This window comes from Notolabrus celidotus, chromosome 18, assembly GCF_009762535.1.
Source record: "Notolabrus celidotus isolate fNotCel1 chromosome 18, fNotCel1.pri, whole genome shotgun sequence".
Taxonomy (NCBI): domain Eukaryota; kingdom Metazoa; phylum Chordata; class Actinopteri; order Labriformes; family Labridae; genus Notolabrus; species Notolabrus celidotus.
Window position 1 is genome coordinate 18,735,646 of NC_048289.1, and position 21,435 is coordinate 18,757,080.

A 21,435-nucleotide genomic window follows, 5' to 3' on the forward strand; every position below is an offset into this window, starting at 1 on the left:
AAAAACAGATAACTAATTTTTTATAAATTTTCCAAAAACATTTCTTTTTATTCAGATTCCTAATAAAGTTACATTTTCAAGATATTTCTGATACTAAAGTAATTTTGACTCAGTCAAAGCCAGCCAACCTCAGTTGATTGATCATGCCATTAATCAAGGTAGTATTAGAAAAAATACGTTTTTTGAAACATTTTTTAAATTTTTCAAAAGTGAGTTAACTGTTTTTGCAAATGAACTCTTCATATGTAAACTAGCTGAAATGCTATATATGCCTCAGATGCTTCGGATGAGTCTGCATTGAGATGTGATGCTGCCATCTAGTGGTTGGAAGTTGTTGTACATCACAGAATATGTTGCCAGAAATATAAAAAAACAGAGTTCACGTGAAAACCAAACCACTCCAAAGCAAGTAGAACAAAACAAATCTTGCATGTTATTTATTCTTTTTTTTTTTTTAGATTTACAAGTTATTTTCACATTTATTGTTTTTTAAAAAAGGCTAACAACTCTCTGGTGTTACAGGTATGGGAACACGATGAATGCAAACGACTGCATTTGTCGCACAGTTCAGAGACGTCTTCAGATGTGTAGCCTATGGAATCATGACCTGCTTTGAGTGAGCAGAGTCTGGGGGCTTTTCTTAATAACTGCGGCATGTTTAGGTCCCGTTAAAGAACAAAAATGCTCTGATCTCAAACTGCAATACGACAAGAAACTGTGACGCTGATTCTGCCGTTTGCAATTTCCCGTATTAGTAGTTGGGTATTTGTCATACTGTTGATCAATGTAGAGGGAAATGACAAGAGTAGAAAAGGATACTGCCAATTGACATGTATGCATATGTACTATATACATACACATACATAACACCGACACACACTCGTAGAGGGGACAGCAAACAACCTCAGCATCACCCTCCAGAATAAATCACTTAAGACTATTTAATCATCTGAGACAGGCTGAAGATGAGCAGGGAGGTAGATAGATATACAGGGGGTGGGGGAAAGACAGAAGAGAAGTAGTGAGGGATCTTGGGAATTCCCTCTAGCTTATGATTCTTTTTAAAAAAATGTTCCTTTAATCAAAGAGGATCCAGATAATCTCATCTGTAATCTCAGTTTTAAGTGCAGGGGTGGCGAGTGGCTCTGCCCTCTCCTGCCTCTCTGTGTTTTTTTTTTGTTTTTAGCTACGTGATGTCCTTAAATCAATGTTCAGGGCTCGCTCACTAAGTTCATTGTGTTGTACTTGCTAATTGCCCGAGCTGCAGCACGAGCTGCGGCCCTGGGGAGCCGCTTCCTGTAGATCCACCCCGGTTCTGGTCCGTCCGCCTGCTCCGGCCCCTCCCTGAGCTTCGTTCTTGGGCAGCTTCTTCGCTACAGGGGCAGAATTAACAAGGTTTAATCAACTTGCAACAGGTATCACAACAAGGGGAAATGCTGAGAGAGCATTCCCACTTCAATATACTCAATTCACTCTGTACATTAGAAAATGAACAGTCAAAGAAGACAACAGGAGGGCACAGCTTGTAAGCAAAAGGTTACCTTTTATGTTTAAACATTTAAGTGCCTGCAAATACAGTATTTACTGTAATTCAGTTTGTCCGTAAGGCTTGCTATCCAACTGAAATAAACATGAAAGCATCGCATTGTTCTCTCAACTTGAAAACTCATAGAGACAAGTAACTTTTTCAGATCTTATCTGAGGGAACTGTCTGGTTTCAGGACCTGTCATTTGATGGCAAGTCTTTACGTTGAGCGCACTGATGTGCAACAATTCACTAGGGCTGTTAACCAATATTCTAAATTTGAATATAAAAAAAACGGAGATTCGATTGTGAAAATTAATATTCAACTGTGGAAAAAAAAACACATCAGCGGCTGCTTTGCGAGTGGGCGCACTGCGTGACGGGTCATGGACAGGTCACAGGAGTCACACATGCGCAGCGTGAAGCACATGGCAGAGAGATATCTTTCTGCCCCCGGATTACTCCGCTGGGAATATAGTGAATAAAAAGAGATCGGCACTGACCTCTTCACATGTGGACCGTCATGTGGCAAATAACCTGTCAGGCCTAAGACCCGACACTGACAGTGGACTAAAATAGCCCGACAATCAGTGACACTGGGATAAAATGAAGTTTGTTTTGTTTGTTTTTTATACTAGAGCCAAGAATGTAACTGGACTACTTTTTCGTTTTTAACTTTACCTTCAATTAATGTTAATAATATTTGCTTCAATCAATGAATGAAGGGGGGGACGCGAGCGAGAGGTCTACAGTCTTAAAAGTGTTACGGTATAGGCCATTAGGTCATTTACTTGTTTTATAACGTGTAGGTATGTTTTAGGCATGTTAAATCTGAAATAAAAATACCTATACAAGTAGTTATGTCTCCTTGTATTAGTTCGTCCACCTGTTATTGAAATAATTCGCAAATATAGATATTCAAAGGGTTCGAACCCATGGTTTTTTTTTAGAGCGAATATTCAAACGTCATTTTGGAGCAATTTTGACAGCCCTACAATGCACTGATCAGATGTTTAAGAACGCAGCTCAAACAATTTTGCACCGTGACCCACAAGGTAATTTAAGTTGTTCATCAGCTGTCTTAGTCAGTAAAGGTTCTACAACAGTGCCTATTGAATTCAATTCAGCTCTGGAAAGCTGTGCAAGTGCTCTTTTATTCAATTTGTGTATTATAAACTTTCCTGCAGAAATGAGAGGGGGAGGAGAAATTTGGAAGCAGTGGAAAGAAAGATCAGACTGAATGATGCACTTACCAATAGCCATGAAAATTTCATTGACATTCATGGCAGTCTTGGCTGAAGTCTCCATGAAGAGTAGACTGTTGTCATCAGCGTATGTTTGTGCCTCCTAAACACAAAATATAGATATACCAAAAGTTATTACACTGACATATAGCAAACAATTTTATAATGCAATACATTTAAGGTATTTAATCATTTAGCTGTACATGTGATGTGAATTTAAGATTTTGTCGTACCTGGAGGTCTACAGCTCTCTTGTTTGCGATGTCCGCCTTGTTTCCAGCCAGAGCGATCACTATGTTGGGACTGGCTTGTCTCTGCAGCTCCTTCACCCAGTTCTTAGCTCGTGTGAAAGTATCCTAGTCAAGCAGCAAGTGTTATCTCTATGGCAATACTTCCCCACAACTACTATAGACCACATTGGAGGAACACTTTTGCTTTAAAGTGCACACTTTGGTTTAAATGCATAGGAAATTAACCAAGACCTGAACATCTACAGGTTGAATTTTAGGTCAGATGTAAACTTTAAGAGAGAACCTTGTATCCTAGAGCTCTAATTACACATAACACCTTCATAAGACATTCTAATACACAATTACCTGCTGTTAAATCTCAATAAAGAAACAACTGGAAATGAAAAAATTAACATTTCACTTTCTGTTGTGTCCAGTCTACCACTCCTGTTGGTTCCCCAACAGGTGGAACTTACTGTGTTGGTGATGTCGTAGACCACGATGGCAGCCTGAGCGCCTCTGTAGTACATTGGAGCCAGACTGTGGTAGCGCTCCTGACCTGCTGTGTCCCAGATCTCAAACTTCACAGTGGTGTCGTCCAAACAGACGGTCTGAGTGAGGAAGGCAGCTGAAGAGAGGTGGACAACAAAGATTAGTGGAATAACAGTATAAGAGGGTCTTTCACACTTAAAGAGTCTGTTCATATATGCAGTGAGTGAATGCTTGAAAACTGATTAATGCTCATTTGTAACTCAGACAAAAATGTCATGCCTGTGTAGGACTTTCAGACATGCTGAGACGGGCTATGAGAGTAGAATTCGTGGAGGAAAATATTATTTTAAACCACAATCAAGATTGGTTAAATGTGTTGAAATTTAGTATATAGTGGAAACTAAAACAAATAACTTTTCACAGTTAGTGCAATAATTTACTTGTTAAACTAGACATGTAACAACTCTAAAAGTAATGGCTAAAACATCTGTGTGTTCAGTGTTTTATTCAGTGAACTGCTCCTGCCCTGAGGCTAAATTTGAACCTCATTACTATTATGTGATCACCTACTTCTGTTTGCAACATATAGCATAAAAACATTAAACATGGCATCAACTGTCTTGTCGATTTGAACTTCAATTCTGTGGTTTCTAAATGACTGTATTTAGGCTTTTAAGGCAACATTTCAGAACTTTGGCTGGATTTTGTCAATGAAGATATGTAAACAACAACAACATATTATTATTATTATTATTGTGCAATAACTACCCATCCATCTTTTCTTACATGTGCAATATGTCTACTCATCTTCTCAGTTCTGTACATTGTTTCATACTATGCTACAAGTCTGTGCACATTTTTGACCGCGTCACTGGTTTTATAAATATTTAGTTGTGTATATACGTCGTAAGATATGTTTATTTCTACTTCTTTAATTTTAATTGCTAATAACTTTTAATAATTTATATTTCTACATATATATCTTGTTCGATTTATACTGTTTTGCACTGTCTACTTTAGGTGCATTTTGACCAAGAGTTCTGGGGTCTTTTAGGTAGATTGTGCAAATCAGGCCAGTGACGTATGGAGAAAAAAAATTATATAAAATAATATTTTGAAATCTTAATAGAAAACTAAACTAGTCTGCATTCCCAGAAACTCCCTCTGTGTTTCAACAACTGTGTAAACTCCACAAACACCGTTACGTTCAACTAAAAGTCCCAGGACCTTTGAAAAGTACTACCCCCCAAGCAGGGGCTTTTCAGTGGGGAGATTATCTACCCCTGAACTGAATTTAGACCCTGGTTCCTCTGGTCGAAACGTATGTAGTTCAGGGGTAAAGTCCCTAGTTCCGGAATAAAGTTCCTGCGGTGGAAAAACGCCTTTTGCTGCTGTAACACTTAAATTTCCCCGTTGTGGGACGAATAAAGGATTATCTCTTATCTTAACATATATTTCCCTACTGCTGTTTCAGCATTAGTACTGCTGCATTTTAATAAAACAAGGAGTCACCTGCATCCCCTATTAAACTGACATCACACATTCAAAGCCCAGAACCACTTTATGTCTCTTACCCCCGATTGTGCTCTCCTGGAATTCATGAAACTGGCCTTTGACAAATCGCAGCACCAAGCTGGATTTGCCCACCGCTGACTCTCCCAGCAGCACCAGTTTAAACTGGCAGATTTTATTTGCTGCTGCGGCACCATTAGGCCTTGTTGATCCTCCACCACGTCCAGCCATTTACAGAGACAGAGACTGTTACAGATGAGGAGGCTTGAGGTGTGCTGGATCTACAGGTACGTGCAGGCCAGGGGGGTAGAGATGGGAGCTGTGTCAGACAGGCACTGGTGGTGAGCAAGGTCGGAAACCAAACTCCTACTAGGATGAACCAGATTGTGATGACAGTGGAGGAATGACCAGGTCTACCTGAAAGATAATAGGACAGGAAACCATTAGATTTACATTGGTGTATAATAACACAAACAAATGATGAAGTAACAGACATTTTCATCTTGTGGATCTGCTTTCAAATAAAAGTGACTCTTATTATTCATCGACAGACATGTAGATGTAAGACGTTATAACCCAGGCAGCAAAACACTTGCTGTAAATACCTGAAAGAAGTTAAAATTGAGAAAGAAGGTTTTTTAGGATGGAAGTGTCTTAGCAGATATTTTATAACACTACTTCAGAAATTACACCACACAGGTTCTTCCAGCTGTTGGAGGAATTGTGGCAGTCAGCAAGCAAATCATTATCACCTGTTTTGGTCCCGTCCCAAAATACACCCTTTTTTGGTTTGATATACATAAAGAATTAAGGGAGGTGTTTGATACAAATGTGATTTTTAGTTGGGACCAGCTCTTTGTTGGACACCTCCACACATCCAATAATAGAAAATGTATGTATTTATTTGGAATATTGAGTATACCTGCCAGGAAAGCAATAACCAGAAGCAGGCTTAAACCTGCCCCACCATCTATGGATGACTGGTATGATATAATTTATGACATTTTTAAAATGGGATGGATTACCTTTTCTTTGAAGCTTCAGAAAGACAATTTTGAGGAAGTGTGGAGTAAGTGGATGTCTTATATTTCTACAAAAAAAAGACCTTCTTTTATCTAACCCTCCTGTTATGTTCGTTTCTCTGGGACAGCAATAATATTCCTGGGCCAACTTGACCCGGGGCATATTTAATGATCCAAAAGTGTCAGAACCCCCCCCAAAAAACAATAAACAATTTTTAAATATCATTATTAACTCTATAACTAACCATTTAAATCAATATTTAGTGCTATGGTGTTCTTTAATTCTCACAGATTTTTGGTTCAATGAGAATAACTCACTCGTTTTTTATGAAATTCATGTTAAAACTTGTTTTAATGTACATCGAAAAGCCCTAAATATAAATACATTAGTTTAACATGACATACATTTTTGTTTCTTGTATTTTAAATGTAGATTTTTTTTTTTATGTAGTGATGTTGATAAATTAACAAGAGACACCTCTTCTGTCACATGCAGCCCAGATTTATATGCTGTATTTAGCTGGTTTGGAAGGCATATATTACCTAAGATGGAAGGAACCTCTGAATGCCACCGACTTTTCATCCACTGTGACATTAGAAATGTGAAATAATACTTTTAATACTTTTTTTTTTTTTTAGCATTTTGAACATTAAAATGGGTCAATTTGACCCGCAACATAACAGGAGGGTTAAGGTATTCAAACTTACTTCTGTGTATCAAAGTATTTGTATTTATGTATTACTTTCTTGTTAAACAGACACCCCATGTTCTGTCATTGATCTTTTTTTGTTGTTGTTGTTTTTATCTTTATTGAGTTCTGTCTTGTAACATTAAAAAACAAGGTGGATCACTATAGATGACAAGTAACAAATGTAATTTGTACAATTGTGAACTCGTGATTCCAAATAAAAACATAAAAAAGAAAAAATAGAGAAAGAAAAACAGCCTTATGAATGTTGACACTTAGCATGATTGTAAAGTGTCTTGTAGACTGACTTCACTTCAGCTTTTATCACATTACCTCGCTTGTTTTTTTTAAGTACCACCTCTTCGAAGACAACAACACAAGCTAATAAACAATAAGTGGATGCTTTATAGTTACCTGAACTTAAAACACAACAGTGACAATCTCCAAACTAACTGATTACATCACAAACCTGCTCAACCTGCCGACATTAACTTTGACCGCACAGCTAGAAAAAAAAAACAGAACCAGCTGTGTGTTAGCTTCGAGGCTAACGCTCATCTGCTATAACGGCGAGACGAGTTAGCATTGCTAATCTCGGGCTAACTGGAACAAACACTAAAATGGAACACGTAACACGGTGTTGTCCTCACCAGCAGCGTACAACAATATCCACCCCGTTCAGGGAATCGTGACTCGTCAACGTGTTGTTTGTCGCTAACACTGTTTTCCTCCGAAACACTTTTAGGTTTTGTAAATTGTACGCTTCCGCCTTGTGTAACCAAAACACTTCCTGGATTCGTACGTCATGTGACGTCGTGTCATAGCCAATCACAGAGTCGGATAGTGGGTTGTCAGAGTAGAGCCAATCAGCTTGCGAGCAACGCAATGCCACACTAAGAACAATATTAGGTTCATATTATTTGTGACGACGGAGTATGAGGGCCATATAATAACAACAGAAAACTGAGATTTCGACAGCAAAGTTACAATATAAGTTTTAAGTAAAGGAATAAAAGTAAATATAAAAAAAAAAAGTTGTTATTGTAAGAATGTTATAAGAACAAAGTCGTAATCAGTTGTGGACAAAGTACACAGCTACATTACTTAAGTCAAAGTATAGATACTTAAGGTCAAATATTACTCCAATACAAGTGAAAGTGCTCTGTCAAATTATTACTTTAGTTAAAGTACTGACGTATTTGCTTTTAAAAATACTTAAGTGTTCAAAGTACTTTTAAAAAAATCTCAAAACGTTTTATTTTCACAAAGCATGAGTGCAGTCAAGAATACATAGGAGTACGTTCTGTTACATCATGTTTATCTAGAAAACATTACCTGAAATCTCTACAAACTATACCATCAGAGCCGGCCCTAACCGACTTGTTGCCCTAGGCAAGATTTCAGCTAGTGCCCCTTTTATTGTAGCCAACTCCACCAACAATCACATCATATACACCTAAATGCAGAAGCAAAATGCTTATTGAAGCTTAGCCTACATTTTTTAACTAATCAAGCTAAAAGCTTCCAAAGTGTAAAGAAAACAACGGAAACAAAACAAAAATAATTAACTCATGAACACTTATGGACTTCAAGAACTGATTGGAAACCATTTTTTAAAAAACCAAAAGTGAATCACAAGCTTTTAAATGTGTACTGTTATTACTCCTCAATTTAACCCCAAATATCATTAGATAAAATAATTTTCTTTTTCCTATTATCTTCAAATTTTCTTCCTCACTCATTTACGGTGCAAGCAGTGCCCCCCTGTATACCATGGAATAAAACCAGAAACTAAGTTACTCCAAGCACAGACAACTTTGAAATGTTCATCTGGAATGAAGCAAATGTTATGTAGCTCAGCACGCTTTCTCAGGTTGGACAGTGAATTTGTGTATGTTTGGTCAGAGTGGGACACAAGGTGAACATTTCAAATGGTACGTATTATTCTTCATTTCAAAAACCTCAAACACGGGCTGAAGATATGACGATGGGGGCTCAGGTGGAGAATTATAGCCATCATTACCACCTCTAAATGAACTGCCTGATCTGAGTGAAATTTGCTCTGTGTTTGCTCCACGTTCAACCGTGGAGATGCACAATATACAGGTATGACTAAACCACTGAAACAAACAGAACTACATAAACACATTTTACTGTCTTAGGGATCAGATTTCAGAAAAGAGAAGGAAATTCATAAGCTGACTTTAAAGTAAAATTATTGAGTAACTGGAGCACTGATAGAAATGTAGTGGAGTAAAAAGTACAATAATTGTCTTCTTAATGTAGTGGAGTAAAAGTAATAAGTACCCCAAAAAATAATACTCAAGTAAAGTACAGATACTGAGATTAAAGCCTGGTTATACCCCTGTGTTGAAACTACACCTTACCATACCCCATAGGTCTGTTTAGCCCTGTACCCATTCAGAAGCCTACACATGTAGCCTGACTTGCACCTCTTAAAAATAGAAATACACTCAAAATGTAGCAGACTGCAAGCCCTGTGATTGGTCTGCTGGGTAGCATTGCATTTCCTGCATTTACAACATTTTAAGAATCACCATACATCTGACTCTCCTCTCATTTCTTCTTGCAAAAACTGCAGTATGATCAACTGCTGCTCAATATTTATCAGCTGCAACTCTCACATAATAAAATAAGATTATACGCCAGGAGTCGTCATAGTTTCCTGTGAACAAACAAGCAGAGCATGTAGTGGGACCGCAAACTGGCAATATGACTAGCAGATAAATCACACTGCAATAGAACCAACACAGCCTTGCAATAGCTGATTTTAACACAAGTCCCACCTCTGATAAGGTAATAGCCAATCATGTTTAAGCATTCTGGGGGGGTGATCAGAATGGGTATGACATAATATTAATTGTATCACAACACAATTAATAACAACATAATATAATGACTTTAAACTTGTTATCTCAGAATTGTATCCTCAATGTAGAGTTTATAGACTATATATTAAGGCTAACCATACACTTTGTGGCATGAGACAGTATGGGTTTCACATGCTTTCTTTTCTCCTTGTAAGCTGTTTTGGTGTAAGGCTTCTGACAAAGTTTTATAATCCAATGATTGCATTGTTGATATACAGTTTATCTTCAGTATTTACAGCTCTAACATCTGATGAAGAAAAATCTACTGAACATATATTTTATCACTGAGTTCAGCAGCTAATGTGCCACAAGATGGCGCAATAACATAGAGAACAGTAAAATTCAAAGAAAGACATGTAAACAGTATTTTTTTTTACAATGATAAACTAATAGTTGAGTAGAAAACATAAATAGGTTGTCTTAAAAGTGTGATTATTCCTGGTCCGAGGTGATGATTGGCCAGTGAGATTACATTGTAACCATATTTGATTTTAAACTGTGTCACTTTCTCTCAGTAAAACTTGATTTTTACCAGTCAGGTAGACTTTTTTTTCTTGGTAGAAGCTCTGTTCTGTGTAACACTTTTATCCCTCCTGTTATGTTTGTTTCTCAGTAACAGCAATAATGTCCCTGGGTCAATTTGACCCGGGGCATATTCAATTATCAAAAAGTGTCAGAACCCCCAAAATCCCAATAAACATCTATTTAATCTCATTATTAACTCCATTAATAAGCATTTAAATCAATATTCAGTGCAATAGTGTTCTTTAATTCTCACAGATCATGGTTTAATGAGGATATCGCACTCGTTTTAATGAAAATTCACGTTAAAATCAGAATCAGAATCAGAAATACTTTATTTATCCTGAGGGGAAATTCAGTTAAATAAAAGGGTGTGTGTGTGTGTGTGCGTGTGTGTAGGATTGGGAGGAAATATGTCACACAGTTGCAAAGAAACAACTAGTATTTGACACTTCTTACCCCTTTTAGCCTCACCTTGACTGCCGGGTCAAATTTACCCACAGACAATATCTATATCTATAAATGAAAGGGGGGTTGAAAATATGTGAAATCAACCATTTTCATTTTATATGTTCATTTCACCCATTAAGCCAAGCAGAAAAAGTTTCATACTGAAAATTACTTTTAACATTTTTATTCTTTTTAACTTTAAAAAGGGTCAATTTGACCCGCAACATAACAGGAGGGTTAAATGAAAAATCAAACAACTAGATTTATATTGTTTTGGAAATATGCAAGACAAAAAAAGCCAATATAAAGAGCCAGAGAGGGGAAAGTTGCAAGTGACTGAACTTTATTAAGACAATGCTACAGCACACAACACAGAGAAGATTATTCATTTGTCAAGTGCAACATTGTTTGCGTTGCACATATCATAGGAGCAGCAAGTGGTCTTAACTATATCATTATTCATTCCTGTGCACTCCCTTGGTTCCATGCAACCCTGGAAGAAGTAATCAGCTGTGAAAACAAAACAAAAGAAGAAGAGATTGTCAGGCAACGTGTTCGAGGTTCAATCAAAGCAATGACTCACTGATTATTTTTGTACTTTACAGCCATACAGTAAATGAAAGGAGCACACTTTACTTACTGGAACCAGGTGGAATCTGAACGTTGCCACAGAAAGTATGAGAAGCTGGGCAGGTCTCGATAGGACTGTCACAGGGCCGTGCGGGGCCTGCACACTTACACCTTAAGGATTCACCTTATAAAGAAGGAAAATAATGATGTAGGCTTATTCAAACTAGCAATATATTTTCAATTTTTAAACTTTTATAAAGCAGTCAGATTGCAAAGAATAGTATTAAAATAAGAGTTTTGATCCGCTCTACTTGTACAGAGGAGGATTTCATCTTATTTAAGTTAAAATGTTTGCATTTTTTTTATTTTTCAGTACTTTGACTCACCCTGGCTGATAACCAGTGACATCAGAAGAGCGGCAATCACAGTCTTCATGTTGTTTCACTGTTCTGTGTCTGCACACCAATTTCTATATGAAGGAAAAAACACAAATAAAACTTCCTATTTTTTATGGAAGCACAGTCATGAGCCACAGATTAAAAGCCTTAAGGTATAGCCTACCTGGTAAAATGTGCTGCAGGAGCTGAAAGTGTGCTGTGCTGCCAGGCTGAGTCCTTTTTTATCTAGACTGGTTGTGCAATCAATGCCAATCCAGTCTGTCATTAACCCTACATTTGTTTACTATGTTCACTAATGCTGGAAAAACCCACCATGGCCCCGCTGATTGAAACACTGTGAACTTCCTGATAATGTTGCATAAAATTGAACCAATGGGCTATGAATAGTCTGAGCAATCAAACTGGACGTTTCATCCTGCATTATGAAATCAAATCACAAAACTCAGTTGAACTGGACACAAATAGTTTCCCAACAAGTGTAATATGGCAACATCTGGAGGGAAGTGGGCAATGTTGAAACACCACCAAATCAGAAATTCCTCTTTTTGACAAGTGCTCTGTTTATTTCACTCTTACTCTTTTCACTGCAATAAAAACAACCGATTGTAACAAATCAGAAAAGAGCTTTAAAAATAAACAAGGCCCAGCTTCACGAGTCACAGTGACATTTGAAATTATAGCCAAACTATTTTTTTTTGTTGCACAGGGAACACTAATGCCAAAATGAGACTGCATGATGAGAACAAAACAAACAAACATAAAAAATCTGTACAAGAAATTTAAAAGTGATGCAACATGATAAAAACAGAAGGTTGATATTTCAGAAATTTGAGCAGTTGGTGTTCATGTGGGAAGAAGCTTTGAGAAATGTTGGAAAAGGTTCATTTTTATGAAGCCAGGCGGAGAAACTGAAACATGAAGATCTAAAGCAGAAAAGTAGAAGCACCATACAATTAAACAAACTCTAAGAAGACAGTTTTTATTAGATTTAGTGGTACCCTCTCCACATGCGGGCCTCAGAGCAGGATGTTGAGCCCTGCAATAAAGTGATTTTGTGCTTGTGTATGCATCTTTTTCTAGGGCTCATTACACTGTACCTCTCCCTGCATCTCACTTTATGCAAATCTTATTTAGCTTTGTGTAATCATCCTATTGTTGGATTATAGCTGTGATTATGTAATATGTGAAACATAGAAATTCAACCAGTCTGTTCTATCTTTGTCATTGTATTTGTTGATTTCTTTTAGTCATTTGAACCTAATTTGAATACTTTATTAAGCAGTGGTGGAATAAAAGCTTCAACATTAGTTAAAAAAGGTCAAATTGGCTCAATAAAACATTCCAATGTGCAGGATAAAGTCAAGTTATGCATTTTAAATTACATTATGAACAGAAATATGAGCATCAAAACAGCTTCTAAATACATAAGTCAAGTATTTGAAGGCCAGTATTAGATGTAGATCCTTACTGGTTGGAGGTTATGTTGGGACTGCTCAGAACGTACGTCTAACTGGCATGAAGTGTTTAGAAACTGTGTGTCAAATCTCTGTTCCAGTCAATATTCTGACAATATTTTCAGGCGCTATAGCACTGAAGATTCAATCTACAGCCGACAAATACTTGAGGAGAACGTTACTTGTTGCAGGGAAGAAAGCCTGGACTAGGAAGTGGTTACAACCAGCTGCTCCAACATTTAAAGATTGGTTAAAATTGTTTCTGAATTTGCATTATTGAGAGATGAAGATTTTCTGTAATAATGCACTCAGAGAAATTTAAAGGGATATTTCAGTTTTTTTTAAGTGGGGTTGCCTGGACCATTTGTCACTTGTAATAGTGCTAGCCACAATGGATGCCGGTCAGCTCAGCCCATTTAATGAGAAACTGCCCAGAGAAACTTCATGCAAGCTAGGCTACAGTTATCTGCAGATGGGGCCGATTCTGCCACGTAATTTAGCTAATTCTAAGATACATCAACCCACGCAGTCATCTCAGTTTAGGTGTACACTCGGAGACTTTTTTCTGCACTTTACTTTGCGACCAGAAAGCCCCATGTGTTTGTGCACTATTTTCAGACACAACACAGACGTGCTCTTCCGCACAAGATTTAATGGATTCAACAGAAAATGATAATAACCAAGACAACCCAAAATTGTAGTGACTTTTAAGCACAGCAGTCTTTGTTTTTGTTAACATAGCACCACTTGCTAATATGGGATGACTGCAAGTTAAGTCAATTTCTATTACAACAAGGTAAAGGTAACTGTCACGTTTGATAAAAACAAAATGAGGAGGACCCAAAGTGCAGGAATGAATAAAAAGGATTTAATAAGGAAAAGCCAGTAGATAAACAGAAACTTACATAAATCAAAATCCAAAGTCCAACTGAAAATCCACACTAGAAGCACCAGAGGGCATGAAAAACACTGGAAGATAAAGATGCAAACTCAGGAGGTATATTCAATGAGATAACAGGAAAGAGGAAAACAAGGAAACTAAAGACACACAGGTCAACACAGGTGTGACGAAAGACGCAGGTGAAACTAATGAGTGTAATCAAACAGGAGGCAAGCACACAAGGGCAAGAGGTAAAACTAAACCAGACACAGAAGGAACAAGTGATCCAAGGTAAAACAGGAAACACTGGAGACTGAAATACAAGTGAAAACATATACAGTACACGAGGAATACAAGAACACAAACAACAAACAATGAAACATAGGGAAAAAGACTGCCTATAACACAGGAAGAACTATGAACAAAACTTAATGAAGGTAACTCATGACAGGAAACACCCCTTTGTAACTTTTCCACGGCAGATATTAAGGAAGAAAATCAGTGGTAGACAAGAGGTCTAACTTTGATATGGGAGACATTTTTTAATTTTATTAAAAGTGTTGACATTAAGGAAGTGCTGGAATTATGATGTGATGAAGTGAATGACATGTTCTATATTTATGATGTGAGGATTTTTTTTTTGCTACATTTTAGTTTTTTATGTGCTATTATTGTTATTTATTATCATTATTATTTTCAGTCATTTTATCTATTTTAAGGTTTTGTCAAGAATTTTCTGAAAATGTACAATTTAAGCGTTGCTCTTATTTATTTATTTATTTATTTATTTATTTATTTTTTACTTCTTCTTGATATGTTTTATATGTGTTATATTCTGACAACATATGGGGAGTGGGGGTGTTATGTGTTTTCTGTAAGTTTTTATACACTCTGTAAATACCCTTTAAAATTTGAAAATCAGTAAAACATATGTTTTAAAAAAAAAAAGAGGTCTAACTTTGTCCACAGGGGGCGCCAAACCAACACTAAAAGGAAGTTGCCTCACAGGAGCTTTAAACTGAATCTCTCAGGATTGTTTCTTTTGATCTGTAGAGTTGTTGAGACAGAGTAAGATTTTGTACTTTGCATATCATTTTGTCCCATTCCATGTGAACAAGACCTGTAAAGCTTATAACGTACACTTCAGTAAACTGGTCCTAGGTGGAGCCTTTGAGATTAAAAAAATGTCTTGTTCAAAGTGCCCTTACCAGGACAGGCAGCAGCACTCAATTATGGACATAAAAGACAAAATCTCCAAACAAAAAACAAAGAAAAATAGAGACACAAGAAAACATAGTCAGACAGCAAAGATTCAAACTGAAATATAAAATGGACAACTGATAAACTGTAATGGAAGTCATGGAAAGTGAAAAAAACAAGCTCTGAAGGCAGGATGTTCAAAAGCAAATACAAGCAGAATATCAATTTATCAGCTGGCGGGCATGATGATGACTTTTGTTTATCTGTTGCACTCATTGGTCCTGCAGCAAGTTGCAGATGATATCCCCGGACGATTCATCATGATGCAGTTTTTTAATTTCATGCAACCCTTGAAGTGAGTGAAAGCTAAAAGACATGGAAAGAGAGAAAAGTGTGTTTGTTTTTATCACTACCAGAAATATATTTTGATTCTTACCAGCCTTGTGAAACACTTACTGGTTCCAGAATAAATGACCACACTTGCACAGACGTTGTTTGATCTGTAGCATGTCTCCACAGGGTTTAAACAGTGCATTATTCCTCCGCAGTAACACTCCAAGGCTTCACCTGAAAAAACACAAAACACATTTTATCCATGCATGAATTCATTTAGATTTGAGTCAGAAGACTATATGACTCCAGGTACCTCTGTGGACTACCAACAACACAAGAAGGGCGAGAATCACGGCCTTCATGTTTTCACAAGCTATGCACACACGGATCTGAACCAAAAGAAGTAAACAAATGTGAGATCAGACGCTTGATGTGTCAAGGTGTTTTTCAAATTCACATATTCTACATATATGAAAATGTTTGAGATATATTTGAGATACCTCACCTGATGAAGTATACCCGAGCTTTGACACTTTGACTTCCTTGTGACCCACTTTTATTGCGCAGTCAATAAAGAACAAAACACTCTTAAGACACTCATGTACAGGAAACACACTCACCTAAATAACTTACCATAACCTCAAAAACAAGACACGTAGAGCCATGTCAGCTTTGACAGATCTGCAACTTAAAAATTGTGCCACAGTGGGAAATGTTGACTTACAGGAAAGTGAACTGTCATGGCAAAATAGTCAGAAAATATAACACAAAAAAAAGTTTTATAACAAAACTAAATTGATCTCAGGGAGGAAGTGCAACTAGCCTTTCAAAATAAGAGTCTGGTCAGGGCTAAAGCGCCAAGCGTATTGCTGCTTACTAGCAAAACATCTGAAAATGTGTCTTTTGTTTTTCTTTCATCAGATTTTTCTCTCAACCTGTCTTTGGATGACATATCGTGATATGTAGCTCTAGCGAAAGTTCAGACAGGAAGACTATAAAGCAATCACAGCAGTTGTTTAACTCTCCTCTCCCTCGTTCAATAGCTCACCCGCTTCCAGCTGCATGCTCCGGAGCTCTCATTGGTTAATCAGAGGCGGCTGTCATCCAATAGCTCAGTGGCACGCCCTTATCGTCAGCCTATCACCTTTCTGCTGTCTTTTTAAATGTGTCTCTCTCTCCAGCTAGTTCCTTCTTGCATTGATGGTGCGCACCCCTCCACCTCCCCATTTCCACCTGGTCTCTGCAAGTTTTCAATTCCTAGGATTCATCAACCACCACCACCAGTGTCCGGACTCTAGGGGGATTTCGTCTGCTGCCAAATTCACACATCCTACGCTCACAAAATTATCCCCATAGTCTTTACGTCAAAGATTTCTGTCAATTCTCATTGTTCATTAAGTTATATAAATAACATTTAATCTTCAAATTGTGTCTCTCCTGATTGAAATATATTTACTTGCCAGTGTGCTCTATCCCAAAGTAACCAGATTACATCTTGTCAGAGCGACCGCTACCCTCTCAGGGTCGAAGCGTATTTTTCTTGTGTTCTTTCTTGTTCCTCTCTTTTTCTTACTCGTTCTCACCAATCCTCACCTTTCACTCCCCTTTTTCTCAAGGACATAGCAGCCTCTGCCATCAGTGTTTGAATGTGGTGTGAATGGGTGAAAGTGGCATGTAATGTAAAAGCACTTTGAGTGGAAGACGTATGAAAGTGCTTTAGAAACACAGTTCATTACCACTTGTTGGACCACATGCCTGTGAGGAAAGCAGAAACATCCCAGCTCTACACAGGAAAGGCCTTGGCCTGAATTTGATCCCTTACCCAGCTGGCTGGCAGGCAGCACTGCTAACCATTGTGCCAGCACACATACTTTGTTTACTTATTGACTCTCATGAACATTCTGCTAGTTCAAAATCATGAATCAGGAAAGCCAGAACATTCTTGCTCTACTCAGGGTAGTCCCAGACGGAATTTGAACCCTGAACCAGCTTGCCAACACCAAACTAGTAGTTCAAAAAAAAATCTGTAGTCCACATTTAGTGGGAGGGGGGCCAAAGCAGAGTAGCTCTGTGATGGTGGGCCTGGCCTGGATCTGAACTAAGAACCCCCTTTCTTTGAGGCTGCAGTGTGAGCCACATACAGTGCCTACTTGCTTGTGTTTACTTCCTTTAGTCCACACTCCAGTGAGAGGCCTGGCTAGCTACTTTGCAATGCTCACCTGTTACGGTTGTTCAACTTTCCAGGTCAGTCTGGTTGTTTGAATTCATGATCCAAACTCAAGTGGAAGAAAGCAACACAAGTCTTGCACAACACAGGAGGGCCCCAGCCTGGATTCAAACCCTGAGCCTTATTGCTTTCAGGCAGCAGTGCTAACCTTCTCCCCAACATACTACTTCAGCGCTTCAGGAAGCCAGATCATTCAGGTACCACATAGAAAGGCCCTGTCCAGGAATCAAACTCTAAACTCTGTTGCTGTGAGACAACAATGCTAACCCCTTGACCACTTAGCTAGTGAAAGCTATCACCAGGGTTCTCTACACATAAATCAAACAGTCCCTCACATTAGGGTTTAGTTCTACCCTCTACCACCCTCTACCCAATTTACCTATTTACCTATCTTGTTATGTACACTTGCTGCTGTCAGTTTTATTATTGATTAAGTCATACAAAGATCAAATCTGTTGTGTTGAACCTCGATCACTCTTTTAATATTTGAGGTAGATATACATTTTGTCTTTAGCCTTTGCCTTATTAAATTATTGCACAATTTGTATGTGCCACTACCTTGTAATTTAGAATATTGTATTCCTAGTGTAGCACTTTCCTGGTTCATAAAAGCTCTTACGAAACAGAAGTTCCTTCAGGATGATGGACGTAGTATCCGTGACGTCACCCATCTGTTCCTGAGCACTGTTTTGAAGCCAACCCACGGCGGCAGCCATATTGGAAATGCGGAACTCAACCAGGCATAGTGTGATGTAAAGGGCGGAATTTGAGCCTCCTAGCCAACAGCTATGTATTACCGTCTGGGAATCAAGTCAGTCATGTCCTTATTTGGGCAAAAACTCGTAATCTTAACATCTTCTGAACCTTTGTGTTAGAAAAAAATTCACCCCCCGTACAGTGTGTGCTGATAGAGAGATTAGCTACGAAGAGCCAAGCCGTTTTTTGAACCAGGCTGTAAACATATTTATTAATGCTGCAATGATCGTCTTTTTTGAATTGGTGTCTATGTGGTTTCCGGTGTTTCTGCAGCCAGCCTCAAGCGGAGTCTCGATTAATTGCAGTTAATAACACTTCCGCATGGGCTTCATAGTTTGAGACTGGAGGTTGCCGCTTGGTGTTAACATGGGTGCATGTTCATTTGCTATATACACCACATGGGCACTGGTTGTGAAAATGACTATGAGGCGAGTGGAAATAGCAATGGCTCTCACCAGATGTACAACAGGGCCGTATATCTAAGCTCAAAACATTGCCACCCTGTTGTGTTACTTTTTACTGTAAAATATATACACAGGGATATAACCTATTTTGGATACTTTAAGTAAGTAGTCACGATAAATGAAGATAGTGTAAATAAGTGCTATTCATTTGTGTGTGGGACACACACAGCCTATTCCATACCACCCCTGCAAAAGTCCCAGTTTGGCCACCCCAGTAAAAAAAGGCTGGCTCTGCTCCTCTGTTTCTCAGATAACAAAACTCAAACAAAAATAACTAATGCATTTGTGCAGCAATACTTTGAGGAAATGAGAGCAATGTGTCAAACATATAAAGGCAACAAAACATGTGATCTGTGTGGCATCTCAGTAAAAGACACAGTGATACATTTCTGCATACTTTATTTTTCAGCCAAGGAGAAATCATTCAAAAAGAACAAAGTTCCTGAATACTCTGAATATTGTGTGAGTTTAAAGAGTTGGTATGTTTTTTTCCCAGAAAGGCATTCACATTCAATGACCATACTAATTATTTCATGGGGCCATTTTCAAAAATCTAATAGGTATATTTAATTTCTCTAATAGTGTTTTCAGAATTGTAGATCCATAACAAGATGCTCTTTTCTTCTTTGACAAGAAAAAATCCTCTATTTCTAAGCATTTACTTTAATGAATTGATGAAGGATAAGAAATAAAAGTAATTGTAAATGTTCCACAGGGTTTTAAGTGGGGAGTCAAAGTGGAGATGTTAAATGGAATCATAACTGAAGTGAATCTTGAGTTTAGATGAGTATTTTAGTCTCACAAATAAAAAACTGAAAACAGAAAAAAACGTGATATAAAACAACAAACAATCTATGCTGAGTGATGCACACACGTGTCATTTCTGCCCCCTGGTATCTCAGAACATCCAACAACTCACTTGTCTCAATACAGCATCTGTGTACACAATCAACAGGTTCTCATGTAGAATGCTTACACATTGATTTTGAACCTTTTCCTTAGGAAAAAGAATAAACAATTTTACCATGCAAGGAGGTAACAGGTAGTATCAACTGCAAAATGCTTCAAGGATGTTGGAAAAAATATACAGTATATACTGGAACCCACTGCTGTGGAATTTTTTTTCTTAAAGACACACTTGAGTAAAGCCGCAACAACGCACAATGACATGCTTTTGCATAGAAACAGTGTAGATTTTGTGACAAACAGTAGAGCCCAGAAATAAAGGAAATACAGCACGCAGAGTTTTTTTTAAACACTGTCAAAAGTTGCGTTTTAATGACTTGAGTTTCTTGTTCAGCTGCAGTGTAGACAGAGAGTTTGCTCCTCTTGTTCAGTCTGTGAGGTCCAGACACCAGGACTGCTCTGTGCTCTGAGTCTGCTCACCGATGCTGGACCTTCTTGAAGATACGCTTTCGCTGTCTCTGCTCTCTGTAGAGCCTCCATTCCCCAGTAGGCACTCCAGACTGGTGTGTTCTATGGCAGATGGGTCGCCTAGGGGTGATCCTGAATTCAGAGAGGATCTGAGAGGACGACTAGGTGATGATGGTGGTGAGACAGACAGGGGATGGATTGAAGGGTCCGGGGCATCTATTTGGAAGATGGAGGTGTCCTGGATCAGATTACCTGTCGCTGGGGCAGACATGAGATCACAAATGTCCCCATGCGGGGGTTGTGATAAGTTCAGATGTGACTTTGGGGGCAGACAGAGGTTGGGGTAGGAACCGGGTGAAGAGTCCAGCAGACTCTGTGTGGACGCACCTGTGGGAACGCTGGACAAAAGGCAAGAGAGTTCATTCATCTCACTAGGAGGCTGCAGGCACAGAGTGGGCTGGGACTGGCTGATGCTGCTCGGGCTTGCGCTGAGAGGTCTGTTTTCAGAGTCTCCATGAGGTGCAAGGCCTGGACTTCCACCCTGGAAGCCTGTGCTGACGCTAAGAAGGGATTGACCGGTCCACAGATTCGTGCTCTCAGAGCCATGACACGGGCCTAACCTGGGTCTAGAGTTTACAGAAAGGCCAGGACAGGAGGGAGCAGGCGGGCTACAGGACTGAGGTCTGTGTTGGGTTTCTGTTTGGGTTTCAGAAACTCCACTGAAGCTCCAGCGGCTTGCAGCTGGGACACCGTGGTGGCCGTCATGGCTCCCAGGATCACTGTGGAAGTGGTAGGTTGGAACACGGTTGAAAGGTACGCCGGTGTCAGCAGCTACACTGTAGGAATACGAGGAGTGGGAGGCGTTGTAGTGCTGCAGAGACACATGGGCCTGGAGGAGGTGCAGCATGTGGTGCAAGCCTTTAGAGAGCTCAGATACTTCCTGGTTTAATGTGCCCATCTGAGAGAGAATGAACAAAGTTTCAGTTTAACTACAAAATTTCAGCTCTGTTCAATTAAGTCCCAAACACAAACAAACAAATCAGCTTCTACCTTTGAGATTTAATCTCGATCTCATATCAGGGCTTAATTTTCTGATGACCTTCCAAAAGAGGACCAAATTATTTATAATCCTCCCTGTGACTTTTAGGAACAGCTTCGTCTGCAGCCCTGAATTCCAGATGGACCCAGGCTGAGGTAAGTGA

At 38.6% G+C, this 21,435-nt stretch overlaps 2 protein-coding genes and 1 long non-coding RNA gene across 5 annotated transcripts in view; all 3 read right to left on the minus strand.

Moving 5' to 3' along the window:
* Window positions 1–422: 422 nt before the first annotated feature.
* Window positions 423–7,530, minus strand: LOC117830452 (ras-related protein Rab-5C-like). 2 transcript variants are annotated; one of them, XM_034708587.1, is made up of 6 exons: window positions 7,365–7,530; window positions 5,066–5,420; window positions 3,476–3,627; window positions 3,003–3,125; window positions 2,779–2,872; window positions 423–1,373 (listed from the first exon to the last, which is right to left on the minus strand). In XM_034708587.1, the coding sequence occupies exons 2-6, from the start codon at window positions 5,232–5,234 to the stop codon at window positions 1,249–1,251; spliced, it is 663 nt and encodes a 220-aa protein (XP_034564478.1). In that variant the 5' UTR covers window positions 5,235–5,420; window positions 7,365–7,530; the 3' UTR covers window positions 423–1,248. The 2 variants fall into 2 exon arrangements, with proteins under 2 accessions (XP_034564478.1, XP_034564479.1); XM_034708588.1 differs by lacking the exon at window positions 7,365–7,530 and adding an exon at window positions 7,184–7,280.
* Window positions 7,531–10,903: 3,373 nt separating this feature from the next.
* Window positions 10,904–14,037, minus strand: LOC117830127. Of its 2 annotated transcripts, none has more exons than XR_004634731.1 (4): window positions 13,905–14,037; window positions 11,534–11,616; window positions 11,218–11,331; window positions 10,904–11,087 (listed from the first exon to the last, which is right to left on the minus strand). It is a non-coding gene; the product is annotated as an uncharacterized LOC117830127 (long non-coding RNA). The 2 variants fall into 2 exon arrangements; XR_004634732.1 differs by lacking the exon at window positions 13,905–14,037 and adding an exon at window positions 11,709–11,818.
* Window positions 14,038–19,242: 5,205 nt separating this feature from the next.
* LOC117829631 (potassium voltage-gated channel subfamily H member 4-like) overlaps window positions 19,243–21,435 on the minus strand; it is a 51,575-nt gene continuing 49,382 nt past the window's right edge. Inside the window, exon 17 of the mRNA XM_034707212.1 lies at window positions 19,243–21,191. Coding sequence (XP_034563103.1) covers window positions 20,193–21,191 — 999 coding nt within the window. The 3' untranslated portion in view covers window positions 19,243–20,192. The remainder of the gene's footprint in view (window positions 21,192–21,435) is intronic.

Coding starts and splice junctions, on each gene's coding strand:
- LOC117830452 (XM_034708587.1), bottom strand. CDS start 5,234: ATGGCTGGACGTGGTGGAGGATCAACAAGGCCTAATGGTGCCGCAGCA. Junction 3,628..5,065: donor CCAGGAGAGCACAATCGGGG/GTAAGAGACATA, acceptor ACCTCTCTTCAG/CTGCCTTCCTCACTCAGACC. Junction 1,374..2,778: donor TGAAATTTTCATGGCTATTG/GTAAGTGCATCA, acceptor CTGCCCCTGTAG/CGAAGAAGCTGCCCAAGAAC.